The 22,143-nt window shown below is 43.0% G+C and overlaps 1 protein-coding gene across 1 annotated transcript in view; it reads right to left on the reverse strand.

The window, feature by feature from the left end:
• LOC143126108 (NACHT, LRR and PYD domains-containing protein 12-like) overlaps positions 1 to 22,143 on the reverse strand; it is an 87,002-nt gene that overhangs the window by 5,023 nt on the left and 59,836 nt on the right. Inside the window, exons 12-14 of the mRNA XM_076288027.1 lie at positions 19,944 to 20,114; positions 5,782 to 5,952; positions 4,054 to 4,079 (exon numbers count right to left, since the gene is read on the reverse strand). Of these exons, the coding sequence (XP_076144142.1) occupies positions 4,054 to 4,079; positions 5,782 to 5,952; positions 19,944 to 20,114 (368 nt within the window). The remainder of the gene's footprint in view (positions 1 to 4,053; positions 4,080 to 5,781; positions 5,953 to 19,943; positions 20,115 to 22,143) is intronic.

A 22,143-nucleotide genomic window follows, 5' to 3' on the forward strand; every position in this document is an offset into this window, starting at 1 on the left:
ACGATATCACAATTCTCCAACACACCAGACTGAACCTCTACCTGATCCAGGGACACCAGATAACCAGAGGAACAATCAGCAAAGGAAACCAACCAGGAAGTGGGGAAGAAAAGGAGGAGTGAGGCAGAGACTCAAGAAACAGGCCGGTAAAGGTGTGTGCCCTCCTCTCCCCTCTAGATTGCTGGCCAATGTTTGTTCGTTGCACAACAAACTCGACGAGCTACAAGCATATTGCAGACTTCAGTGGGCATATAGAGAGGCCAGCCTGATCTGCATCACCGAGACCTGGCTTGATCACACCATACCTGACGCTGAACTCTTCCTGGATAACTTTGGAGAGCCACTCTGATTGGATAGAGACGGCGCCAGTAGTGGGAAAAGATGCGGGGGCCGGTCTGTGTGTATACGTAAACAAAGCATGGAGTAGATCGGCTAACATAACATAACATGCTGCACACCAGATGTAGAACTAATATGTGTGTCCTTTAGACCAAAATACCTTCCCCGCGAGTTTGGCCAAGTGACACTGATAGTTGTGTATGTCCCGCCCACAGGCAACGCCACTCGCGCAGCAGAGACAATTTCAAACTGCGCTCAGCGCATTGAAACAGACAATCCAGAGTCACCGCTATTTATTACGGAGGACTTCAATTCCTGCAGATTAAATAAATCACTGCCTACATTCCAGCAGTATGTGAAATGTGCCACCAGGGGCAGAAACACTCTTGATCTCTGTTATGGTAACGTGAAAAACGCATACACAGCCAGGGAATAAAGCCCTATAAGCACTATTGACCATAACACAATACACCTTATGCCTGCATATAAAACCCAGATGCAACGGGAGGGGGTATTCAAGAGAACAGTGAAGCAATGGCACAACTTTTGTGCAGAAGCTCTGCAGGACTGTTTTGAGTCTACTGATTGGCAGGCTCTCACTCAGGATGCTAGTTTGGAGGATGCCACAGACGTAGTAACAGAATATATTAAATTCTGTGAGGGTAACATTATATCCTCAAAGACAGTCAACATATTCTCCAACAATAAACCTTGGATAACTACAGAACTTAAAGCAACAATCAATGAGAAAAAATGTCTTTAAATCAGGACACAAAATAGAACTTAAGCTGATCCAGGCCAAACTCAATAAACAAATGAAGACAGCTAAAAGAGTGTATAAGGAAAAGGTGGAGAAGCTCTTCCAGAACAGTAATGCCAGGGAAGCATGGAAGGGTGTTAAGACATTAGTGGGCCTCCCCACCAAATGCTATGCACACTGTCCTACAACCCAAAGCCCAATTGACTTTGCTGAGGATATTAACAACTTCTACTGCAGATTTGAGCAGAGAGACTTTTCCACAGAGAGAGTGGTGCTTATAACAGGGCTCTCAAATGAGGCACTATCAACAGAAGCAGTTGTAATTAGGAGGGAGGAGGTGGAGAAAGTCTTCCAAAGAGTGGATCCCAGTAAGGCACCTGGGCCTGATAACATATCAGGCCGCCTCCTGAAGACCTGCTTTAGGCAACTCTCAGGGATTTTCTGCGAGTTTTTCAATCGCTCATTAGCACAGCATTCTGTCCCTGCCCTCTGGAAGTCTTCCATCATCTGCCCCGTACCTAAAAATGGCAATCCCACCTGCAATAATGACTTCCGCCCAGTGGCGTTAACATCAGTAGTGATGAAGAGCTTTGAAAGGCTCATTCTCACTAAACTGCAGGCTGAAGTGAGTGCGTCCTCCGACCCACTTCAGTTTGCCTATAGGAAGGACAGAGGAGTTGATGATGCTGTTCTGACTCTGCTGCACAACACCCATATGCACCTGGAGAAACCAGGGAGCCTTGCCAGGCTGGTGTTCATTGACTTTTCAAGTGCATTCAATACTGTTCAGCCTCACCTCATGGGCAGCAAGCTGCAGAAATTGAGTATCAACCCACACCTGACTCTATGGGTCCTCTCCTTCCTCACAGATGGGCAGCAAAGGGTGAGATTCAATGGCCACTGCAGCTCAGTCCGAACCATCTCGACGGGAAGCCCCCAAGGCTCTGCGGTTTCCCCGGTCCTGTTCACACTATACACCAATGACTGTAGGAGTATGCACCCAGACATGATGTATCTGAAGTATTCAGATGATACAATCATTGTAGACACCTCCAACTCAGGGCAGCTCCTGCAGTCTGCAGTGGACAACTTCACACTCTGGTGTAAGGAGAACCATCTGGATTTGAACATCACCACACATTAACAAACAAACGTGGCTCTCTCATTGTCCTACACAACTCATAAACCCAGTGTACTAAAACAGGTGTCCAACAAACTGTCATGCCTAATTACACTCATGTCTGAGTGATGTTAACGGACACTGACTGGTACAACAACTTGCCATCTGCCATTACACGTGATTGGCATGTGTGATTCTTATGACCGTGAGATCAGGTCAAATGTTACGAGACATCAGAAACTTTATCAGAGTTATACGGCTATGACAACATGGGGCAGGACTAAATTGTTGGAGCAAAAGGCAAACAGTATTCAGAGTCAGGCTCTTCAGTTGTTCACTACCAGCTGTATGAACTGGGAGAAGACTTGATGATGACAGGACTTTCATTGGCATGAAGCTCTGCAGGTAGCACAGAGGAGCAGGATAGTTCCCACAGGATAGTTCATTAGCCATGATAGCCCAGCATCCAAGAGTCTAACTGGACATCGCTACCTTGTAGTGGTAAACAGGTAGAGATTGGCAAACAATGAAGAAAGGTATTTTCATGTTGGGCACCAGACACAGATTGTCAATCCCAAACAGACTGACAGACTTCACCTCTGTATTCAACAGCATCATCCAGGCCCTGCTACAGGACAAGCTCTCCCAGCTGAGTGTGCCTGACTCCACCTGCAGATGGATCACAGACTTCCTGTCTGACAGGAAGCAGCAGGAGAAGCTGGGAAAGCCCACCTCCAACCCGCTAACCATCAGCAGTGGTTCCCCACAAGGCTGTGTTCTGTCCCCTCTACTCTTCTCCCTTGTGGACTTCAGGAAGAGCCCAGCCTCACCTGCCCCCATCACCCTGTCTGGCTCCCCAGTTAGCACAGTGGAGTCCTTCTGCTTCCTGGGCACCAGATTCACCCAGGACCTGAAATGGGAGCTGAACATGAGCTCCGGAACAAAGAAGGCTCAGCAGAGGATGTTCAACCTGCCAAAGCACATGATGGTGCACTTTTACACTGCCATCATTAAGTCCATCCTAACCTGCTCTATCACTACCTGGTGCGCTGCATCCACTGCCAACGATAAGAGCAGACTGCATAACATTTGTTGTATTGAGATGATGATTGGCTGTGATCTGCCATTGCTCCATGACCTGCATGACTCCAGGACCCTGATGAGATCCCTTAGTTATGCTGCTACAAGCCTATTGGCTGCCAGGGGCATCTCATGTGTCATGCCGTATGTACGAGTTCTCCTGTCTCTGCCATCTCTCTGATGTCTGGCTACTGTAACATGCAAACATCTGTCTACCTCGTCTCTGTTCTGTCTCCATATAGTAGGACCATGGCTTAAACTGCTCTCCATCATTATAACCCATACACTGCCCAACAAGTCTGGAGTTACTTTGAATTTAAAACATATCCTACATGAGTTTGAATAGGACATACAGTAGCTGGAATCAAAACAAAAAATATAGTCATTTACAGTTATATTTTCATTGAAATGATAATTCATTAATAATCCAATAATAACTTGAGACGCTCCACATGTTAATCTGTCTCTGTTCTCAGAGGCCTCTCTTGTCTCATGTGTCATCTCCTTCTTTCTTTGTTTGCCATCCCTCTGATGTCTGGCTACTGGAACATGCCAACATGTCAATCTGTCTCTGTTCTCTCTCTGTCACTATGATTCAGTGTGTTTCTGCAGGACGCCACAGACCCCCACACATGCTCTAAAGGCCTTTCACATACAGTGGTGGCCTACGCCACAGTGACATAGCTGCTTAATAAAGAACACTTCAACGTCATTAGTAGATCAGTACAACACTCAACAGTAGATCAACACTTACATTTTCTCAGTTCTCCACGGGCATGTCTGTAAAGGAGGGAGAGAGAGAGAGAGCGAGCGAGAGAGAGAGAGGGAGGTAGAGAGAGAGCGAGAGAGAGAGAGAGAGAGAGACAGAGACAGAGAGAGAGAGAAGTATCAGAACATTAGAGCTCTGCTCTGTAAATGTCAGTATTTAAAATGTTATTCATGAAGGGTTTAAGTGGTGGTGGTTTGAATAAAATAAAGCATGTTGTATCATAATTACATTCTACCATTACTGAATGTTGGTGGACAATAGGCTTCACCAACTTGAATGTGTAAAATGGCTACACAATGAAGTTACTGTGTTATAAGAGCAATGAGACACTTGAAGTCTTGTTGTCAGTGACTGCAGGTGTATTCTAAACTTTGGCACCGATGGTGAAAGTTTTCAGTGTACATCATACCCCTCATTAGTCATCTACAAACAATTAATGAAATGAAACTGAAACTTCAAGGGCGTAGATTTGGTCTGAGCTTTGGTGGGGACACTACCCAGCCCAAAAAAGTAAAAAAATAAAATAATAATGAAACAATGTATGATGTGTGCCTGACTTTAACTTTGCATTACCTACTGATGCATATGCAGTAAAACATTTAGTCAAAACACCATGTCAAAACACCATGCCAAATTTACCTGTAGCCCTGAATCTCCCCTATCTGAGCAACAGCCTGGCCGGGGTTCCTCTGTCACTTTATAAATAAAATATTGATGTCATGAGCAGTGACATAGCACGACTCAAATCTCAAAGAAGACTAGTAGTATTCACTAGGTCTATAACTAGCCTATAACTAGCTAACACTAAAAAAAAAACACCATGTCCTTATTCAAGTTCACCTGCTGCTGTGAGTGACCTTGCCACACCACCGCTGTCTGATAAAGGGAGCGGCTGGGTTGCTTTTTCTGTCATCTGACAAAGTAACAAATCAATTTGCCATTATGAGTGAGAAAACAATTGGAAACAATGTTTTGCATTCATGTTCTATCTCCAGTACGTCAAGCTCATAGAAATCCATTTGTTTTCACTGACATCCTCGTGCCATTTTCATTCATTTTAGCAAACATTTATAGCATTGCTGGTTAAAAGCATGCATTTCCTTTCATTAGTAACCATTGTCATAGTACTCAAATCTGTTAGCGCGATATAGCTGAACTAGCTGGTATTTAGTTGATTCCAACGTCCATTTAATAGGCCTACACATATAGCACTGTCAATTAAATGTGTACCAAAAACAAAGTTTCTGGCATTTTTATGTCTTGAACTAGCGCACAATATTATGACTTAGGCCTACACTTTGTTTCTTGAACTAGCTTCTGATGTCCTCCACCTTTCTTTTCTTGGCCGACATCCTCGAATCAACAGCCAAGCAATTATTATAGAGCTAAGATCTTTGCAGCCAAGTTTGCCAAAAACTTCTAAATCAACAGCATAGGCTACAGGGAGCTAAGCCAATCAAAAAACAGACCTGTCTCAAAGACTTATTATGGGTGGCGGTACTGAAGTGGGAAATTATTTAACTCAGCCATATCAGACATTAGACTTGACTCTGACACGACTACAATGACAATACACTCCTCACCTATCCCAAATATACTGCTGGGTAGAAAACTCACTGAAATAATGTTGTGTGGTGAACATACTGGTACTGAAACCACATCTCAAACACACTTAAAACCCTGAGGAGAAAAAAAGGAAAGTCAAACACAAACCTCAATGTCGGCAGCTTATAGTTGATGTCACCTTTCAGTGCACTCGAAAGATGAACTCCAGTGATGTTCAAGTGATTGTCACTCAGGTCCAGTTCCTTCAGCGAGACCATGTGCTGCACAGCAGAGGCTACAACCTCACAGGACTCCTCTCTCAGTTTACAACCAGCAAGTCTGCACAGAGTGACAAAGATAGAGTGCAAAAGGCAGATAGGAATGAGGTCATTTAATTTAATCACTTGTATAATCACAATGTTGTTAAAGTCCATATAAAATCATAAAATATGTTAGGACTAGAGATGGGCGATATAGACTTAAAACTATACCACAATAGATAGAGAGATAGATAGATACTTTATTGATCCCAAAGGGATGATGTCATGATGGGCTATTTTTTGCGATAACCATATAAATGATGGTATGAAAATAGTACTATTCAGCAGTTTTCTCAGCCACAAGTCATGTTGCAGATACAGTGGGTAGTAGTTAAGAATAGACACTTCATTCATGAACAATTCAGCTGGGTGAAATGTAAGTACAACTGCAGCCGCTTGGGGGCAGCATAAGTCCGCTGTGGCGTTCCGCGGTCGAACCGGACGGAGCGTTCGACAGCAAGGGCTGTGATTGGCTGAGTTTTCAGTGTGTTGTTTCTCGGTGTTTTTTAGCAGCCCCTGCAACATGCTAGTCCACTGTAGACTATAAGCTTTGTACTAGGGATAGCACGGTTTTTGAAAAATGCTCCGAACCGTGCAAATGGCATGTCACGGTTCGGAGTGTGTGTTCGTTGTACGGTCCTACGGTTCAGGCTAGTTATGGCATGCGCAATTGATTCCCATGTGACAATGTGTTTCCCTTTCGCGCGAGAGGAGTATAGTTTTGAGTGCTGCGCGCGACTGGAGTCTTTAGAAATGGCAAGTGCGAGAGACAAAGACTGCCCGGAGTTGCAGGATGCGCCAGCCTCTTATAGGTCTGGTCTGGTGTGTGGGAACATTTCGGATTTGAGGTTACCTATGATGATAGAGGAGTTAAGACGACAGAAAAGACTGCGACTGTGTGCAAACATTGTGCAACACGTGTTCAGTATGCTCTTGGCAACACTTCGAACATGCTAGGTCAGCGGTTCCCAAACTTTTTTCCCCGCGGACCACCTTCTACATCCTGACTCGGCTCGCGAACCCCCACCATCCAACACATAAAAAAGTAACTCATTCTATTGACGCATTCCAGGCATCGTTGTTTAATTAGCCGCACTACATGATAACATAATAAAAATGTGCAACTGGTCTATGAGCTCTCACGTTAAAAAAAACAGTGTGGAGAACCACATTAGAATGGTTAGGTAGCATCTCACTGCAGACCACGCACTGTGGCTTTGGGCAGTCTGTCTCCCAATCCACGTGAAGCCTAGGGCTATATGCCTCATCATACTTTCGTTTTCTTCGCGCAGTCTTTTCTGTCTCGTTCTTTCTTTTATCCCCCTGCGCTCCATCTCCACCTTGATTAGTCTGCCCCCCATCCCATTCCATCGTTCCCTATGTCCTGCTCTGTTTCTCTCTCTTCTCCTCTTCGATCGCTTTAATTAGGCCTTTTGGACAGTGTCCCTGTTTTTAGCCAGTTTTCCATGTTTACGCAGCCTTCTACCTAGCCTTACTTCAACGAAACTAACGCGCCAGATATTCTGGCTGCCCGCAGGAAATCACATGTAGCCTATTGTGTGTAGCTTATTTTTTAATGAAAACATACCCTATTATAGAGTTTACAAATGATTTCCTTTAATTTCATGTTTCCATATCATTATAACCCCATTAGAAATTATGTATAATTAGTGGCAGATCGCGTACCACCTGGCTTAAAGTTTCCTCAGACAATAATGTGCTTTATGTGAAGTCAAATCCAGTTTGTGCATTATTACATGATAACTATTCTTTAAATACTCTAGCCTAATTGTGGATGATTAAGCTATATGCTGAAATATGTTTCTGGAGTGTTAAAGATTAAAAGAAAAAATAACAACAAGAACCGTACCGAACCGAAAACCGTGACCCTAAACCGTGATACGAACCGAACCGTAGATTTTGTGAACCGTGCCACCCCTACTTTGTACATATGTTAAACATAGTTTTGGATTCAGTGGCAAGATTTGTTGATTGTACAGTGCTCAGTCTCTCAGTAATGTTTTAAAATGAGAGCTTCGTCAGCTTGCTGGCAGTAGGCTACTTTGTCGGCAGTCATGAGAAGTTCGCTTGCTAACAGAACATAAATATGCTGCCCAGAAACCTTGTGAACAGTTTTTTTACTACACTAACAAGGTTGAAATATAGCCTTTGCCTACAGCATCTCCTTAACCCTCTAGGCGCCACGGTCGAGTTTACTCGACAAGATGCGGTACTGAATAAAACGGCCGATTTAGTCAAATAGGGTGTCATATTTCGTTCGACCTCCACTGCACTAGATGGCAGACATGTCATACGTCATCCCCGAGTCAAAAAAAGCCAGGGCTTTGAACCGTTTTTTTTTCCCAATCGGTTCGTTCCGGAACGTTTCCGGTTATGAGTTCCACCAATAAATTGACGTTCCCGAACCGGTTAGAACAAAAAAATACTGTTCCCGGAACGGTTAATTTCGTTCCTGTCGGCTGTTTAATGCTATAGAATTATGTCACATCTATTTCATCCAGCTTAAACCAAATGTAATAATATTACAACCATTATTACATAATAATAATTATATTATTATTAATAATAATAATAATAATAATTAAATAGGCCTACAATTATTTCAAATGTGTAGTTTATTGTTAAAAGAGAAAATTTCCACAGAAACGTAACAACATTATTAAGACACATGGTTATGTCACTCAGGCAACAACAAATTGCAACTGTCGGGGGAAAGTCCATCCAGTAGGTCTAATCAGGGGCGCCTGCAGGAATTAATGCTATGGTACGCACACCCATCACCCCCCCCCCCCGCGCAAAAAAAATCACTCGTGAACAATATTTGTCCGTTTTAGGTCCGTGCATTGGTCAGCAAAAAAGTAGCCTACATAGCATAACAACATCCACATGCAATAATACAACGACAATGTCTACAATGACCTATTCATTTGGACAACTTGATACAGCCCTATACAGGCTAAAGTTACCTTTAGTTTTGTTCTAGCGTAACGTGATGTCTGGCTTTAGCGCAGTCTAACGTTCTGACAAGCACACCAATTGCCTACCTTGCCCATCTGGAATAACTCCTAGCTTTGCTGCCTCCATCCTTTCTGTTTTCGTTGTTTAAACTTGTGATATCCATAATGAGTATTGAGTTAGTGAATTAGCTCAACATTGTGTGCTGATAACCATATAGATAGCCGAGTAAAAGAAAACAACAAGTAGCCTATTGCCTGTCTGCGTGCGTATTCTCTCTCCTGCTCAAACAAAATGCGTGCACGTTAATTTTGATAATGTGTTCACTAACTTTACGTAATAGATGGTAAATAGCCCAATGGCATGCAGCTAAAGGGATACTGTGCATATTTGGGAAGGTATGGTAGGCCAATTTGGTGTGAATACACACACACACAAGGGAAATGTTCTGTTGTTGAGTAGCTTGATGGTACGCACAGTGCATACTGACGTACACCTGCAGGCGTGCCTGGGCCTTATGTTCGCTAGTCCATCATTAACGTGGAGTCGACAAATATAGCTATTGATATTGTGTTTGGAATGAGCGTTTTAATTAATGATGGATCGTAATTCACCTCTTATTTAATATGTGGAGTGGAGACTTTGTAATCCATCGCTCTGATGTGATGTCACACAGGAAGTGAACCTCAGCAGTCATGGTAACGTGCGCAGGAAAATAATTACTTTTTTTTGTTAGTTAATTAGGCAACGAAAACTTTGAGGAACGAAATAAAACCGGTATTAACCGGTTACCATTACTTTTAAATAAGTGTTCCTGTTCCAGAACATAAAAAATAATAACGTTTCCGGTTTTGTTTCTGTTCCCTGTAAAATACAAAAAGTTCCCGGTTTTCGTTTTCGTTCCTTGAACCGGTTCAAAGCCCTGCTTTAAACAAAACTTTCTAGCTACAGCGCATTGAATCAGTGCGTGCAATACCGGAGCTAGCGTGTGTGTGAGCCACTTTATCAGAGTGATATTGTCAACGTTAGCGAGTATTTGCATTAGATTATCATCTAATGGCATCAAAAAAGTTTACCCGAAATGAAGTGTTGGGTCTTCTATTCGCGGACCCTGATTCTGAAGGGGATCATCTGCCTTCAGAAAATGACGGTGATTCGTTTAGTGAGGCTTCGGATGCGTCCCTGCCTTGCAATGATGCAGCTGGACAAAGTGAGAGTTTAGCTTACACCAAGCACATGTTGAATCGTTTGCCCAATGTCAGTGGTGGGAATAATGTTTCACGGGGTTGGAGTGTTCATCTGGAAGTTAGCAGGGTGTTAGTGGTGTGTCAAACGAGGCTGGAGGTAATGTCCATGTAGCACTAGCTTCTGTCTTCTGACCGTGTGCTTCTCCGCAATCGTGGTGACAGTAACGTGGTGGAGCCTTTGTCTAATGCCACTGGGTATGTTAGACGAGGTCGAAGTGCTCATAGGATAGTTAGGGGGGAACGTAGAGGCAGTGTGGGGAGTCGCAATGAGAATGACAGTAGGCCTAGTCCGAGCTGCGCAAATTCTCTCCACTCGGCGCGCGCGCGAGGCAGATCTGGCCATGCTGCTCGCAACAGGAGCAGAGGTGGTGACACGGGGCAGGGGAGCCATTAGGCTATGCATAGTCTATCACAAGATGATGGGAATGCCGGTGAAGCATCCGATTTGGTTCCCCATGCAATTCATGTTTCCCCTCTAGGTCTTTACACGGAAGCTCTAGTCGGTTACCGTAGCTGAAAACACGGAAAACGCAATACAGCACTGTGAATACGCAAGGTAACCTAGCAACAACGCAAGAACTTCAAAACAGTGACGTAAAGGAAACAGGAATTCCGGGGGAACCAAATCGGGTGCTTCACCGGCCCTGTATGGATAGGGATAGGGAGTCATTATCTCTACAGCAAAAGCCCTGCTACATAAAAAAAAAAATTGTCAGCCATTTATTAGTAATGATTTACACTGTTGATTTGCTACCTATTTCCCTGACCATTTAGGACATACACTAGGCCTATGTGTTCTTTTTTTGTGTGTTCATGTCCTTGTGATGTGTGTGTCTTTGTCAGCTAAGAAAAAAAAAAAAACATCAACAAAAACAACAAAAAGAAAAAAAATACTAATATTGTCTCTTGTCTTGTCTCGTCATCTCACTCCTGATCTGTGCCTTGCCGTGGCAAGTGAGCTTTTGAACTAAACAGGTCTTGTCTACTTGTGTTTGTGTGTCATCTGAATAATATACATGTGCCCCATACATGGAATCAGAGTGCCTACTGTATGTAGTAAATGAAAAATCTCTACAGCAAAAGGCCAGCCTACAGCTACATGCATTTGGTTTGTTTCTGACATTTATTAGTAATGATTTATACAGTTTACTACTTACTATTTACCTGAGCATTCAGTATTGTGCAATATAGCATACAGAAGGTGAGGGACATTTTGGGGGAAAAGAAGTGGTGCATTTTATCATTCAAACATGCAACTTCTCATGAAAATTCTATAATCCAAGATGGCCGCCACCATATGGCGTCATAATATGCAAATTAGATATAAACATTTAATCTCTACATAAACTTTGGGTCATCCTTAATATTTCTCTAATTTACAGAAAGTCTCTATCTCTTATCACTTTTAAGATATAGCCTTTTGAAATGAAAATGTCAAAATCGAACGTTTCGAAAAAAAAACCTCTGGCACCTAAAGGGTTAACAGTAATGTTAACAAAATGACAGCATTCATATGACAAAGGAAAACAAATTCGGTCACTCAAGGCTGTGCCACAGCAACCAGTGTAGGCTACAGTCCTACACAATAGGCCTACTCGAAGCAGATAGCGTTGTCTGATGGTCAAGTGGGTTAATGCACGTATTTCAAGAACAGGTCTGCAACTTTCAGGTAGTCCTGAGTTCGAATCCCGGCAGGAGTAATGATGCAACGTTTTTCCTTTAGAAATCGTTTTATTGAATCGAAGTTGTAGCCTACTGCAGACATTCGATGAGGTGTTCTGAATAGGCTTAGGATGGGTGTAGGCTACTTTGAAACTTCTGCGGGGTAATGGGAGCATTTGTCTTTAAAACATAACTTGCATCATTCCATTCCAACCGTTATTAGGCCTAGGCCTAATTGTTTTAATTTTTTGCAAGGTGTTGCTCCTGGCATGACTTGTTTATAAGACGTTTGGTAATTAATTGATAGCTGTTTTTGGGACACGTTAAACGTTCTTTATAATGAGCGCATACGGGGAGTAAAACGACTTGTTGCCGTTTTGGGACATAAGCTATGTTAAGCTTTTTCACGTTAAGGTGGTATTTGTTGTTACATTAGCTTCAGAAACACCACTTCAGAAAGCTGCAGGGGAGCACGGGGCACAAAGTAACGCGGGGTTAAATGTAACATGGACTTTTTTCCTAGTTGCAGAGGGTTGATCGGGGCATGCTATTGGTCAGTTAACCACATTACTATGAGACAGTGTTCCACAAATTTTCAGTCAGTATGGACGTGTTTTCACGTAGATCTACAGCAAAACGTCTTTTGAAGGCATCAAAGTAAATAGGTGTAAGGCTACTTGTCTTTCGATTACTGAGTTGTGGGTGCAGCTCACTGACTTATCTTGTATCATCTAATAATCGTCTTGTTGGCTAAAAATGAACACCGTTTTGAAACATGTAGTCAACACATAGCAGGAGCTATCTTATCTTATAACAAACGTGACCCAGTGGGGTTAGTTGTAACGCGCTGTTACAACTGTACAATGATGTTGCAATACAAAAATATGCGCATGTTAGTTTAGTTTTTGTGATGTTTTGCACTTTTGCCTCATGTGTTTTCAGGTTTGAGGTCTTTTCTTGGCAAGATTGACCTTGGTTAGACTCTGCTTCCATTGACGCATATGTTATTTCTCTGTATGGAAAATAAAGTCAATTTTGGACACACATCTGTTATTAGTTCATGAGTTATATATCATAAATAGTCAGATCCTATCCTATCATACAAATTCAGATACATTTATTGAATTAATTGAATTAAAAACAGCCTTTTGCATGAGTGTTACAACTAACCCCGCATATGGGGCAGGTTGTAACATTTCACCTATCACCACTTTCGGTGGAATTGTACAACAGTAGGTTCTACAAACAAACTTCCAGTGCACATTTGTAAGATATGTATGTTGCTTGTTAAAACATATGACTAGTGAAACTCAAATGATTTTAGAAATACTTAGCCAAAGCCAAAAAGTGTTGCTGTTTTTAGCCAAAGCCAAAAAGTGCTACTTTGTGCCCCGCGCTCCCCCACTGCTTGTGAAAGAAGTGGGTGGGGGAGGGGGGCTTAACGTGAAAAAGCTTAATGTCCCAAAACGGCAACAAGTCATTTACCCCCCGCAGGTCTCCATAATAGTCCGGTGGACAGCCCATAGAGCCCCATTGTGGACCCGGAAATGTTGAGTACACCAAAGTTTTATGATGGAAATATATAGTATGGGTTCCCAGCATGCAGAAACTGCCGGATGCTAATTTGCATATGTTGGGCAATTTGTGTAATTAAGCTAATTAGCATAAATTAGCATAATAGCCTATATTGATGGGGATATATAAGAGCTGCTTGGCCAAAATGGACAATGTTAGTATGTTTTTAGGGGTTACTGGAGATGCTGAGTCCATATCTGACATTATCAAGATTCAAAATTACTATTTAAACTTAGTTTGGTCACATTTTACTCTCATTAAGCTGATTTTGCTGAGTTTTTTGGTACAATTTAGACAGATTTTTGGAGGATAGGGCTGTAGCGATATACAGTAGGGCTGTAACGATACACCAACCTAACAATTCGATTCGTATCACGATTTTTGACCCACGGTTTGATACGAACCTCGATTTTTCTTTTTTTGGATGGGGGGGCTAGACATTTCAATAGCCTACCTTAGAATACCCAAGGATTACAATGTAATATATCTGTATTATTTTATACTGAATACTGAATGTCTGATATTTATGACAGCACACTTTATGCAGATTAGCCTATATCTTAGGCCTACTATTTCTATTACAACTCTACCACATTCAGCTGTCTGGTTGAAGCCTGGAAATATTGTAAACAAAGGCTAGCTTATCCTACTCTACTGATTGGACTGTTCAGTTTCCTCATGTGTGTTTAAGGTAATACTGTTCTCCTTGGGACAAGCCTTTTGGGAACGCTGGTATTGAGATGATCATTCAGTTCTCCCAGAATCCCCAGCGCGAAACATCGTGGGAATCTCAAGCACAGTCCAGCACGCTGGCGTTGCACAGCTCCCCCAACAAGCCATTGCCATCCTCGGCGCGGGCGTTCCCACATTCAGTCCAGCAATTAGTCTCTGGCACTGCCACACAGCAGGTGGGGTGCACACACCGCAAGAGCCCTACTCACCCTGGGGAACCACAACCACCAGCGGCCCAATGCGGGGCGTGCTAGCAGTCACCTGGTCTGTCGCCTCTCGTCCCCAGCTCCCTTCAGAGAACGCCCTCAGGTCGCACTTTTGCAGTGTGCACCACTGCAACATTCCTCCAACACCTGGCGGGGCCTAGCCTCCACTGCCACAGACTCCCCGACGCTGAGCACCGTAACTGGCACTGCACCTCAGATGCTCCACTCCGTCGTCTCACCAGTCGGGGCAGCAGACTCCAGTTCCATCGCAGCCGGACCACGCTGCACACAACTACAGCTACTGACGTTGGCGTCCCTCCTCTGCTGCCTTGTCGCAGAGCTGTCCTCCGCTGTTCCAGCCACTCCACACCGCCACGATCGCGCCAAGGCCTAGACCTTCTCTCTGGCTCGTGCCATCGGATTTCACACAACAAACTTTTCCCCCCCTTATTTTTCTAAAGAGCACCGGCGAACAGGCCAACTCAAACAGGCTCCGCCAACCGTCCGTCCTCAAGGCACCACCTCCTTGCCGCTCCACCTCTGCTCTGCTCCGCAGCCAGGGCCACCGCCAACTCCAGCCTAAAGCTGTCCGGCAGGGACAGGGGCTCAAGGTCTTCTCTCGGTGAAGTCAGTGCCCAGGCCAGATTCACTACCTTATTTTCCAAGGCCGCTTCCTCAGACCTCTCTCCCAGTAGCGTGAAGTCCTTCTCCGCCGTGGCCACTGCATCAAAACCCTCTTCAGGCAAGCATTTCTCCCATAGCCCAGGCGACGGCTGGTCTCCTCCTGCGGCTTCTACTGGCCTCTGTAAGCTTTTTAGTACCCCTTACAAGGGTTCTCTTCAGATCCTTTTGCTTGGGCCTCCACCTAGCGGTGAGCATGGACGGATTATGAACTTTCGGGCCCCTGGGCCCAGATGTATTAAGGGCTCCCCATTAATTGTCGCATATGTGGAAGGGGGGTTTGGAGGTCCTTCCTCAGAAATATTTTAATTTGTTTGATGTGATTTCCTGTATTCTGGTGCATTTTGGGGATGGCCAATACTAAATTCAATCAGATTCATAGCCTACATCCTGATGTGTTGATATTGAGGCAATGATTTCATGCAAAGGCTTGGGCTTCAGGGCCCCCTGACCCCTTGGGCCCCTGCAGTAATTCATCCCAGGCGGTGAGGTCTCCCACTCCCGGCTCCTCCAGCACTGAAGACACTGTCTCCTACAGAACGCAACTTGCTCCTCCATGGAAAACGTGCCCATCTACAGGTGCTGCTTTGGAAAGCAGCAGACCGTCCTGATCCACCGGCTGTGGATATAACCGCGTTTGGAGGGAGTTAGAAGACAGGTTTGAAGAAAGGAGAGGAACTTGCCCACCCTCGATTCAAGTCCTGTTGCTCCTCCTGATTAGCCTGGTAAACCAGACCCTGGAATCTTTCAGATTAAGGGTCTGGCCACGAGTAATGAAAATGGCCCAATTTGAGGGGCGGCACCAAGCATGCATTTGAAACTCTCACTGCACGCAGTTGGATAACGCTACAACCAATCACAACAATTCATGGTGTGACGTATCCAGTTCTTGCAAAGGAACGATGAGGGTGATTTTCTGCTCCTCTTTTAGTTGAAAAGCCAAATCTAAATCCTTTATTGTAGCGGCCAAAGCCGTTTCAAACAACTGGTGTTCATCGGTAGCCATCTTGCAATGTTTTCTAGATGATTCCGGACGTCGCAGCACTGTCGTCATCAGTGTAGCTCGCCTTTGTCCCGCCTACACCGATTTGATTGGTCCCTCTCGCTCGAGAGATAGAAGAAATTTGGATCATTGCTCGTGGCCAGAGTATTTTTGCGGGCACAATTCAAATTGTGCTCTCGCGAGAACTCTGGATTTCCAGGGTACCTCCTGATTTGTTAGATGTTATCAGCTGTAACTGCAAAGCTGGGTTAAAACTGTGTATACATGTATCTGGAAAGTGCAGCTGTGCAGCTGCAGGCCTGGCCTGTACTAATTATTGTTTCTGCAAAGGCAGTGATGTTACATGCGGCAATATATTTACACAGCAAAAACAGCAGAAGGACAGGGATGAAGAGTCTGGAGAAGATGGCGACAGGACAATGGATGAGGACAGTGAGGAGTAGTAGAGGCTAGTTCTTCCCTTTGTTACTCAACTTTGTTACTCAACTGTTACTGAGTCACAGCAGAGGGCCAGTGAATAGCTATTTCCAAAATGATTGTGGAATTCAGAAATAACTTGAGGATCCAAATTATTCCTAAACACTGAACATTTTTATCCTCCAAAAATCCGTCTAAATCGCCCCCAAAAACTTAGCAAAATCAGCTTAATGAGAGTAAAAACGTGACCAAACCAAGTTTAAATAGTGATTTTGAATCTTGAAAATGTCAGATATGGACTCAGCATCTCCAGTAACCCCTAAAAACATACTAACATGGTCCATTTTGGCCAAGCAGCTCTTATAATATGATCAATATAGGTGATTATGCTAATGTATGCTAATTAGCTCAATTACACAAATTGCCCAACATATGCAAATTAGCATCCGGCAGTTTCTGCATGCTGGGAACCCATACTATATATTTCCATCATAAAACTTTGGTGTACTCAACATTTCCGGGTTCACCTTTCTGTCCACTGGACTATAATGGTAGGTTACAGGAAGTAGGGGGTAAGATGGGATGACCAGAGCCGTCTTCGCTGGAGCTGGGCTATGGACGGACTAAGCCTATGTGCAGAGTTCCTGACACAAGAAAAAGTGTGTGGTCCACCATGAAAGCCTTATCCCTCACCCGCGCATCCTAAATGGAAAAAATACTATACCATTATGTCATTATAAGACTTAGTTTTCCGTCTTTGACTTAGCCTATTTTATGGAAAAGATTGGGAAGAACATTTGTGCTATTCAGAAAGCATATCGTCTTTCCAGGCGCACACAGCTCGTTACCATAGCCTATCGACTGCCTAAACAGCCTAAACAGATTTTTTTAAATTTTGGGTTCGGCAAAGGACATTTTTTTGCCTTTTTTATTCATGCCCTTTACAACTATGCTTATCCGCCCTGGCAAACTTCGACCACTGCATGATGATTTTATTACACTGAGAAATAGGTGTTTGGGCTTGTCCACAGCAACAGGACACAATATCCCTCCAACTCTAGCCTCGCCCGCCACTTGTTGCCTTCATATTTTTTTTTCAAATTTGTGATATCACTCAAGTCTTGCTTTAGTTAATTAGCAAGTTACTACCAGAAGCCAAAAATCTGACTCTCTCTCACTAGCTCAAAAATGCCGTCATGTAGGCTACTTTCTAAATATTCAACTATCGGAAGCAGCTGCTGCAATTGTAACAGGACATTTTGAAAGATAAGTTTATGTAAGTGCTGCTGCTCAGCTCGCGCACCCTCCTTCACAATGTTGCAAAACACACACAACTTGCAAAACATTGAACTGCTTTGAGTGAAGTGCGCTTTCGAGTTGTGTTCCTTCTGTAATTAATTATAGGCCTACTAGATGCTCTTCTTCACACTGAAAACAGTGGCAGTCCTAGCTTGTAGCCTATAGCCTAACATATTTTTTTGGAATCAATTCATGGTGTGATTGACATCAGACTAGTCATTAGCTAGTTAGTTGTGCACTGTTTCCCACTCAGTAGTAAGGCAACAAACAGCCTACTGTCTATTTTTTTGCCAATATTCTTGTCGCCCTCCCAGAATTCTGAATATCTTTGCTCGCACACTGTAGGAACTGTAACGTGATTAATGACACGTTACACCCAACTCTGCTCAGCTACGACTAGAGAAAGAATCTCCCGTGTGTAAGTTCACTCCAAGTTGGCATACCTCATAAACTGCATGACAGTAGGCTACTGTATTTCTATTTATCTATAAAATTACCACATGCGTTTGTTCAACTTTATGAAGCAGAATTAAGCAGGCTATTTGCACACATTTTGTTTGCGCGAAAGAAGAGAAAATACAGCGCACGCGATTTTGGGCTGCACTTTGAAACTCTTTCCAGTGCCCCTGCTTTGCAATTTTGCCCAGCAATTTCCTTTGGGCCGGATCCGCATAAAAGCCTTTAGATCCGCCTATAGCGGACATACGGTATCTGACTGTGGGCCAGGTCTGCTCCTGATAGAGGTTTCAGCTCTGCTAGCAATGCTGTTTTATCACCGGTTTACAGATTTGTCCTAGGTCCAATTTCCGCAACTCAACTGGAAGTCAGGAGATGCGTTTAAAATACAAAACACTGATTTGGCCCAAACCTGTAATACGGATATGAGCCGAAGGACCATTTTTTCACAGCAGACCCAGGTGGTAATGACATTAATTAAGGTGCTGATTCTGCTAAATTGACTGTCCTTTCCCTACTTCATTGTCAACTGGCTGCCATTGTCCATTGTCAAAGGTATTGTGGAATGGCACAAATTTAGAAATCATGGGGGTGCACTATGTTCCAATGGCCACTTCATTTCTACAGTAAGGCTGGAAAAGAAGATATAGTTGGCTCAATAATGATAATATGTGTGTTTCATTATTTTTATTATTACCTAGCAGTGGTAAAAGTAGTCAATTGTTGTTTGTGTCAGATCTAACAGTACTATGAGACAACCCCATATTCTTGCCACGCACGCAGAAGTCCAAGCAGTAACGTTAATCAAGGATCTTTGGTTTGCTCACTATCAATCTTTTGACATGATTTGCCAGCCTGGGGTTGGACTAGGACAGCCCAACTTTTCAAGGTAGGCTATCTGCTTTTTATCTCTGTTGGTTTATTCAGAGACAACAACAAGCAGCCGAGCGATTGATAACTTTACTGTAAGGTTATACTATTTTTTTCCAGCAATATGGGCTACTAGCTTAGCTTGAGCAAAACAGCCATCACAATAACTATTTTGTAAAAAACAGTGATAACCCTAACAGGATCACTGATTATAAAAAACGAGTGTAATTGTGACTTAGCCTACATTCAAAAAGGAATAAATGGCTAATGTTTATTTTATGTGTTGTTTCAGATTGACCATGGAGATGACTGAGGAAGACAGCCTGAATATCGATCATTACTTTGCAAAATACATTTGGGGCTACACTCGAAACATTCGGGGCTGAAGCCCCGGCAAAATTGGCTAGTGACGCCCCTGGTAAGATAAACTCACGCTATTGTATTATCATCATGTTTGGTAATGGCTCAACTGTCTCTGATTGCTCTACTGACTTGGAAACTGCATGCGTCATGGAAGCAGTAAGTCAAGTCGCATCAAAAATAGTAGTGGCAGAACTCCCAAGAGCCACCTAGTGGTTGTTTGGGTCAACTGCAGTTTGTGCCATTTCTGCCGAGAAAATGGGGTGTGTGATTCATGCAGCAACCTGTCCAAACTTAACTGATACCCACTGTATTACTTCTACTGCACGTCGCTGCTATATTCAGAACATACTGTACCATTTAACATGTAAATGTGAATATCCTGTTATGCACATGGAAACATTGCATTCTAAATATTGCCATATAATAACCAGAATATGGACATTAATCAGATTATGGTGTGCATGGAAATGGAGTCAGTCACAGTGTGTCTGTCAACATTAATCAGATCAACAATATTACTGACCTCAGTGTCTCCAGTTTGCAGTTTGGACTCTGTAGAGCAGAGAGCAGTTTTTCTCCTGTTGTCTGCAGGTCATTCCGACTCAGGTCCAGCTCTCTTAAGGGGGAATTTGCAGACTGCAGAGCTGAGGCCACAATTTCACAGGACTTCTCTGTTAGCTTACAGTCAGCAAGTCTGCAAGAGAGGCAAAAGAGTATAAAAAGGTAATGTGTCATGTTTAAATCTGCAGAAAGAGTGAGAGAAGGAAATAATATAAATGTTGTTAAATGTTGTTAACCATGAGGCAGCCGTGGCCTACTGGTTAGCGCTTCGGACTTGTAACCGGATGGTTGCCGGTTCGAACCCCGACCAGTAGGAACGGCTGAAGTGCCCTTGAGCAAGGCACCTAACCCCTCACTGCTCCCAGAGTGCCGCTGTAGCAGGCAGCTCACTGCGTCGGGATTAGTGTGTGCTTCACCTCACTGTGTGTTTCACTAATTCACGGATTGGGATAAATGCAGAGACCAAATTTCCCTCACGGGATCAAAAGAGTATATATACTTATATACTTATATATGTATAAAGTCCATATAAAATCATAAAATATGTTAGGATTAGGGAAGGGCAATATTACGGAAGTGCATTGCTGCCACACTAAAACAAAAAAAAAGCTCAGTATCAAGTAATTACATGTTTCTTGTTATAATAATATCTTTTTCACGTTTTAACAACATATTTATCATTAATAATTAATTAATTATAATTAAGTTATTACATGATGTTATCACGTTATTTCAAGATAATGATATTTTCACATTATAACGTGTTATTTAGATATAATATTTTCACGTTTTTACAAGATATTTATCATTTTATTACATGCAACTTTTCCCGACACTTCATACATTGCGTAGTTTCACTCAGCACACCAAGAACATGACAGAGAAAACATATTCTAAATAATGTAAAAGGAGATGCCCTGCATTCTGGACATTAACATGTCTGGTCTTGAACACAGGAGCCCTCCTTACCAAAGCATCAGAGGATTTTGTTGTGTAGCAAATAAAGTTTGATAGTATGCAGTGTGAGTGGGTCCAAGAACAGGAGAGAACCGTACTCTGGCACAATACAAGTGGACCGTGCCCAGTGTGAGTACGCCCTTAGTCTGGTCTTCAACACATTCTTATGTGTGTGGTGGGCAGACTGTCCTGAATCTGACAATATCATTGCCATGGTGGAGGGATTCTCTGGGGCTGAGCAAATGTGAAAAATATGTGGTGTGTGCCTTATGGAAATAAATTAAATTTTTTATTTAGCCCTATGAGCCCTACTCTATTTTTGCCCATTCTCACTACCTTTAGTTATACACATTTATCCTCATCATTGTAAGTTCCATTTACACATGCTATATTTTTTCAGCACAGTCTAGCCTACCCAAACCTGCCACCATTTCATATATTAATACTTGCATTGATTTGACTTTTAAATAATACAAAGACAAAAAGCGTATTATACAATTCTTACATTTTGAAATGAATCTCACCACAGCAAGCTGCCAGCTGGACATGACTTACATGTATGTGTAGGACAGACTGTCCTGAATCTGGCAATATTTATGTATATCATTTATGTATATATGTAAGCATAATATCTATGCTTTGACATAGAGAAACATGTGATAGCGTTGGATTATGAAAATGCTTTGCCACCACAACACACAAAAATGTGGGGTAGGTTGAGCTATATGAAGTTATTATTATGACCGCCGCGCAGCGAAGCGGCAGTCATATAGGTTTAGTCAGATTTTTTTTTTTTTTTTTTTTTTTTCTTTTTCGCATGCCCAAATTTCTGTCAATGAGTCCCGGGACACTGAAAGACCGGGGTAGACGAAACTTGGTGGGCATGTAACCCCATATGGATAGCATGGAACCATCGTTTTTCGTTTTGATCTGTAGCCCCCCCCGCTGGACTGCACCCCCCGAAAGGAGGGTAGGGCAGACACAGTTTTCTATGAATATCTCGAGAACCGTAAGGTTTAGGAGGACCATTTTTTTTGGTAAGTTGATCTCAAGTGGCCATGTCAACCCATTCCATAACCACTCATTTCATGTATAGCGCCACCTAGTTAAACCTAAAAAAGTAAAAATGAGGTGTTGTAATCGCAGGTATCTGTGACCTAACATAGTCAAAACTGCACGAAATTGGAAGTGTAGGATCATTATGA

The sequence above is a fragment of the Alosa pseudoharengus genome, unplaced genomic scaffold (genome assembly GCF_046254945.1).
Source record: "Alosa pseudoharengus isolate Yale_2024_CS ecotype anadromous, Long Island Sound unplaced genomic scaffold, YU_APseudo_1.1 YU_APseudo_1.1_scf_1, whole genome shotgun sequence".
In the NCBI taxonomy this organism is placed as follows: domain Eukaryota; kingdom Metazoa; phylum Chordata; class Actinopteri; order Clupeiformes; family Clupeidae; genus Alosa; species Alosa pseudoharengus.